Source organism: Sparus aurata, chromosome 3, assembly GCF_900880675.1.
Source record: "Sparus aurata chromosome 3, fSpaAur1.1, whole genome shotgun sequence".
Lineage (NCBI taxonomy): Eukaryota > Metazoa > Chordata > Actinopteri > Spariformes > Sparidae > Sparus > Sparus aurata.
The window spans coordinates 20628393-20635351 of record NC_044189.1 but is presented as its reverse complement, the minus strand read 5'-3'; the positions used below and the strand labels follow the sequence as shown (position 1 = coordinate 20635351).

Genomic DNA, 6959 nt, shown 5'->3' with positions numbered 1-6959 from the left:
CAGGCGCGGTGTAACTGCAGTCTCAGGTATGCTGGGAGGACGTCGCAGTCACTTCCCAGGGCTTCACCTGCACCTGAGACCGAGTGACGCGGGCCCCAAGATCAGCAGCTCCAAATACACACAGAGTATCTTTCATAAATCATATTCTCAGAACATGTGACAGAAATGGGCTGTTCAGCTGTCGTTGTATATTTACAGCCATTAAATCTGATTGGAACCATCGTTTCAATCTTATAAATGGACGTCGTGACACAAACTTATTCTGCCGTCAAAAATGTTGTTAGAGTCGTCGTGAGAGCAGCTGATGACTGAAGGGCCTGTGTGTGATAATTAAACCAGTTCTCAAGCAAAAATGTTTTCATTCCAGCTTCTTGAGTGCAATCATTTCCTTTTTTTAAACATCTTACCTGTCTTATCTGACCGCTAACTGACAGGGATCTTTAAGACGTCCCCTTAAAGGATAAGTTCACCCAAAAGTGATTATCTACTCCCCCCATGTTTTGAGGACATGTTTTTAAATGTAAAAAAACAACTGAGAAAAAAAACTAAAATGGCACAATCCCTCTAAATGAATGGGAAGAGATGTCATTCACACCTTTGAAGTGTGTTCAGACTCCTGCTCCCACTTCACACACTTGTGCTTTTAGTTTAGCAGCCACAGTGAGGATTTTTGAAAAAAGGGGTGACAACCATGTTTTTAAAAATCAGTTTGGGATCTCGGGGCTTCTGCAGACTTGGATCAGAAAGGAGAATCTCTTTAATGTGTTTTCTTTCAGTTGTTTTCAAACAGCTCCAGAAATGTTTTGTGGACTTCTCCTGTAACCATTTTTCAATACATTTCAACATGTTTTAAATAAAATTATTGACCAGTGAGATGAGAGAATTATCTGCAGACTAATCAGAGATGATAATTATCAGTTGCAGCCGGTAACAAGAAGCAAGTCTCACTCCTTCAATCATGCCTTCAAATGAAAACAGTATTTTTACTCTGAAGAATTGCTACTTGGTTTAATTTGTGTGCAGACGTGATCTTCTGTTTTAAACGGCCCTTAATAACTAAAACCTGCATTTTTAATAAGCCTTCCTACATGGAGCTGGAATGAGGCTTTTCTAAACACAGTGGCATTTACTTCCTGCACTTTCTCTCCACGTCTTGTTCCTCCTCCCTCCGAGCGTTGTGGCATTGTCATGTGTAAAGGCTTAGGATGATTACTAAATTATTTGAAAATAGAATAAGTACGTCGAGCCTAAGTTGAGGTTTGCTCCGTCTGTCAACATATGACAGCTGCAGAGCAATTTTCATTGTGGTGCGAGTGGTTTTGTGGTAAATGCGCGCTCTCATTTATCTAAAATACATCCTAAGCTGTGGCTGCCGATTCATTATTCGAGCAGGCCACATGGGTTACAATGTGCATTTGTTCCTAAATGAAAAATCTTTGCCTGAATTTGACGGACTTGTGTGCATGTGTTTTAAGGGAAACTGCACGTGGCCTTAGTGGCGCTGTGGGAGAGACGTTCAGAGGGGGAGAGAGAAAGAGTTTTCTGTTTTCCCAAATATTTGCAAGTACTTTGTAAGCGCTGCGACACCCTTTGAATGCCGAACCACTTCTATGAAAACCATCCATGCTGAAAACAGATGCTACAGCAAACACCAAACTCTGCGTGACGGTCTGCAAGTTCACATCAAACCAAATTAATCTTGAAGTCTTTTTTTGCTTTTTCACATCATTTGCCACACTGTTAAGAGTTCGACAACACAATGATGAAGCTACGGTCTGGAGCCAGTCCCAGAAAATCCATGTCCACACAAAAAACCTCAGGACACAACAGTGACTACATGAATCTGCATCTGTGTGTGTGTGTGTGTGGGTGTGTGTGCAACACATGTAGATAAAGAAATTCCCATGGCCCCACAAACCATGTGGAAAAGATTAATCTTACATGTTGTACATGCATATTTTATACTATCTTTATAAAAACTGTATAAAGATAAAACTGACACACTAAAAACAAAGATCAGATTGAAGATTCACCTGTTTCAGAGGACAGGTAAGGAACCTCTGGGCTAATTTGTATTTTGAGCTTTCAAACTCAGTATAACTACAACAATATATCAGGGTTAGAGGATTTCCATCCCAAGCAGCAGATGATGTATTGATTCCTAATGTATTACATTAGGCCATCTTTGATAACTTGTGTATTTAATCAAACTTCTTGTAGGTGAGATTCTGTTTCAGTGCTGTCTGACGGGTGTCTGTGAGGGGTTTAACCTTCCCTGTGCGACCCTACATGCATATTAATGTTAATCATATTGATTTAACGTGTAATAAAATGTGCTGCATTGATAAAAGGGTCTTACTTTGTCTTGCCGTAAAGCACAGTTACTGCTGCGCACTCCTGCGCAGTTAGCGCAACCTCGATCCGCTCGAACAGCGTCAGCCTTCCACAAGTCCTCCTGCAGCAGCCATTCATTACCCGACAGCAACACAGCCACACACCGCTAACATGTCAGACAAGAAGACCGTGGACCTGGGCTTACTGGAGGAGGACGATGAGTTTGAAGAATTCCCCGCCGAAGGTAAATAATTCAGATTATTCTCGCTCTTGTTTTGTACTTTTCCTGCCCATCGTTAACTGAACTGGTGCGGCTTTTCTCTGTGCTAGGCCCTGCTGCAGTGACTCAGCTAGCCTAGCCTTGTTAGCGTTAGCATCAGCTAGCAAATGTACTGTCAACACCTCAGCTAGCTAATTTATACAAGCCAACCTAAACACTTCAGGTGCAGTTGAACTCGAAGCTATCTGTCTTCTCGTGTCACAGCCATTGTGCTTTTGTTATTTAGTATTTAAATATTTATTGTTATTTAGTTATGCTAGCCTGCGCACGATAGCTTCTTTGCTAACGTTTGCTTGCTAGCTAGATAACATAAACTTATGCTTGTTATAACCAAGCTGTGTTATCTGTTCAGGTAGACAGAAAGCTACAGTGAAGTCGAGCTGTTTTCTTTCTGTGTGATAGTTTCAGACAAACCCGCTGCTGGAGGATACATGTACTTTGTTTTCTAATGTTGGTTCATCCTAATGTTTTGTGTTTAGACTGGACGGGGCTGGATGAGGATGAAGATGCTCATGTCTGGGAAGACAACTGGGATGATGACAATGTAGAGGATGATTTCTCAAATCAACTGAGGTAACAATATCTGGTATCTTCTATTCTGTCTGTGTGTCAAGTTCAGCAGGTCGAGTTAAGTTCTGGGTTCAGTTGAATTAAAGCTGCTATGATTTGTTGTTGGAGTCAGTCTGGATGTGAAGTTCACCACAACAATGCTGCTGGTAGAAAACCTTGTACATGAGACACACAGAGCTTAGATTCATTTTTCTACACAAACTAACTGAACCAACAACACTCAACATGAGTCCGCCGATAAGTACATCAATTAGGTAGTTACAAGAGATTGATCCTTGAAATATTTCCAGATTTTACTGTACAACAATCTACTTTTGATTAATGTGTTAACCATCATTGTTGGCTGTGCTGTAAAAACCAAAGGGTGATGTATTTGAAAATAATTGGTCTATGATATCTTATTTAAATGTGAACAATCAAGAGATTAGAAACAGGAGTGATCAAACAAAATGTCCACAAACACTGAAACAAATGCACGAGAGAAGACGGAGTTAATCAATGATGACAGGAGCAGAAAAAAGTGATATCTTTGATTTGTTAAACTGGTCAACAAAATATTGATATATGACTAATTTAATTTTTACATAAACGGGATATTGAAACAAGACATCTCTTGGAGATCAATATAGATTTAGGCTACTACTTGTCCTCTCAACACAGCAACAGTTATGATCCACAGTCCAAAATGAATGTAGAGCGACTTTTGGATAATTACCTCCATAAGTTCTTGCAGAATGTTTAAATTAAAACTGGTAACTGAAAATCCATTAGATAGCTTGTGGTCTTTTTAATATTTAAAAGGTTTCTCTTATATGAAACTTGAATTGTTGGTCATGAACACATCCTCTAGTAAGCTACTTATACAATTATTAAACCTTTTATTTCTTAATTGGCAGCTTTTCTTCTATAGCTTAGTCGTGTTAATTGCTGCTGTATGTTCACTTCAGAAATGTTGCCATAAACACCTTGAAAACAGAAATAGCTTTAACTATCCTGAGTGTCATCAACCGTGTTATTCTTTTAGTGGAGTTCTGCATTACACATCTTATTAATCTATAAGAGTAGTCATGCATTCAAGGCCCACACTTATGCTTATTGAATAATCGATAACTGTTGGTAGGTGAGTGGCTGCTTTGTTTTTATTTGAGTACGCTTTGGACAGTAATATGCTATTGTTTTATTTGGGACAATTATGACAGCTGTGCTATTAAGCTGTTCCTTAAAGATATCATTATAGTTAAAGGGCACGGCTGCCATATATGTAATCATCAAATCCATAGCTGCACGCATTATGCAATATTTATATATTTTCTCACTCCCATCTCTTAATGGTTCTCACAATCAATAGCCGAGGGTACTTGTGCCTCAGCCACCCACCTGTAATCATCTCTCCTGACTTGATCTTTCTATTTTCCTCTTTCCTCCCTGCAGGGCCGAGCTGGAAAAACATGGTTACAAGATGGAGACATCATAACGGCTGACGGGGCCTCTCAGTATCTGATGACATTGGATATGGACATTTATATTTGAATATTAGTGGCTGACCACAAACCACCGAAAGGAGATTTGAGGCTGTAATTTGTTTCTTTTCTTTTCTTTTTTTTTTTGTAAGAAATGTTGATGGAAGTAAAGTATTTGGAGAAAAACCTTCCTTTGACTCTTTTCACTGCTAATGTCGACACAATGCCATTTATATGTAACACATTCACTGCTGTTCACAATCTACATTTGAGTTTATTTCACCTCTTTGTTTGTTGAACAGCATCCTAATAATTTAATCTGATCTACAGAGTCGTCCTCGATATCTAACCTGAAGAAATTGAATTGCGTTTCTTCAGTCGATGTCCCTGTTTCACCTGGTTCTTGGACTGCTCTTAATCCTTGTTACATAAATTAAACCCATCCTGGAAGTTATTAGTTTCTGAATTGAAGATGATTCAGGGTTTGGCTAAATTATCTACAGACGAGTCTTTGTAGGAGTTGTTTATCAACCCAGTCTACTTGTAATGGACAGCTTGTTTTTGCCGTCCATTTGTTTGAAGCTACGTGTATTTTCAACATTATTACTCGAGTTCAAGTGCTCAACAGAATTTATGAGGGACATTGGTGATCATTTTGTGGCAGCCGTACTTTCTTTGTTAGTCTCAGTTTATTGATCTGTCAGAGTGACGAGGGGGGAAAAGGAAACAAAATGGAGCTGCACATACGCAGTGTGCAGTGGAAGTACATTCATGCAAACAAGTGTGTTTGCGGCACATGCTGCACACATACAGAGGCAGTTCTTCTGCACTGTGCTGTATAACAGCCCCCTTCCCTCTCAGCCCCACAGCGCAGGGCCGAGTCCCTGAAGGAGAGATTATCCACTGCCGTGTTTGTCAGAGGCAGGGAGGGGGTCTCAGCATGGGGCCTCCCAGCCTGCCTTGCCCGGGCCTGCCCCTACTGCCAGCCAGGCCCTTCTCTTCCGCTTGGCACAGCGGGGACTCTTGTACTGAACCAGAGGCCAATTTATCCCCGCCATACTCCCCCAGCAAAATGATTTCTCTCAGTGTTTTGTCGACTCTCAGTCCCAGGGTCCTAATGAGGTGAAATGGATGCCAGTAAGAGCAAAGCTGCAAGAGCGGCTTTCATCCTGAAAACATCCTTCCTCTACCTCCTGAAAGTGAAAAGTAACCTAAATATGTTTACTCTAAGTACTGCATGTATGCATCATCTTTGTGTATTCCTTCTTTATTACCATTTGGAGAAGCTTCAGTTGAGACAAAGAATGATGTTGAATCCACTGCAACCAATTAATGCAGCCGTTAGTTCTCTGGATTACAGAATTATTTGCACTCAAACACTCGATAAGCTGCATGAAGTGCAAAGGAATGTTGGCTCACATGAATCAAGCTTCATTTATCATTTTAAACTTTAGTTCTTTTATGCCAAATCACAGAAACAACTACAATAAAACACTAATTTAAAGAGTGGAGAATGAATCCAGGAGTCTCACAGCCTGAAGAAGAAGCTGCTCTGTCGTCTGGTGGTTCAGATGGCAGCAGGGACAACAAACTGGCTGCTGTCGTCTTCTCATGTCCTTAATAAATGTTCATACACTGACAGAAATCCTCTTTATCAAGTCATGTCTGACTCGACACAGTTGTTGTAGTTGTTGTTGTGTAGCTGAGCCAACAACAGACTCAATTAACTGGATCTGAATAGTCATCACAGATCTATAAACCTGTTAATGCGACACGTAATATTTATAGACTTTTAATCAAGGAAAGTTTGAATGCTGCACCTTTTTTATAACTGTTGTTCCAGTATAATAATGATGATTTCAGCCACATTTGGAGCATGTTTCCCACCGTGCCTCCGGCCCCTGGGTGGCCATTCCTGCTAGCTTTTGTTCGTCTCCTCTTGTGGTTCTGATTTACCAGCAACTATTTGCTGGTAATATTTGGAAAGAGTCAATCTGCACTTGAGAGTGTTATATCAGAATTTGGCACCGACGGCTGGAAGAGGTGGACATGGAAATGTGTTAGCATGGGTCAAGCGTTTGAATGTTGGCAATCGAAAGCACACCGACAAGCATCTGACAGTCTCCTGTTCTCCTCTGGGATAAACCAAAATCCCTGTTTACGACGAGTTATTATCCCAATCAGCTGCATATCACAGCCCCGCTGCTCTCCTGGGCCCATATTGTGATTGAAAGACAATGCTCCAGCTGCTACTGATAGACATGTCAATAAAGAAAATAAATATGTTGTTGGTGAGAACAGATGAGAATAAAGCA

At 40.5% G+C, this 6959-nt stretch overlaps 1 protein-coding gene across 1 annotated transcript; it reads left to right on the top strand.

The window, feature by feature from the left end:
* Window positions 1-2411: 2411 nt before the first annotated feature.
* Window positions 2412-4835, top strand: sem1 (SEM1 26S proteasome subunit). The gene is made up of 3 exons (XM_030411263.1): window positions 2412-2578; window positions 3094-3187; window positions 4616-4835. The coding sequence occupies exons 1-3, from the start codon at window positions 2506-2508 to the stop codon at window positions 4656-4658; spliced, it is 210 nt and encodes a 69-aa protein (XP_030267123.1). The 5' UTR covers window positions 2412-2505; the 3' UTR covers window positions 4659-4835.
* The last annotated feature ends 2124 nt before the right edge of the window (window positions 4836-6959 follow it).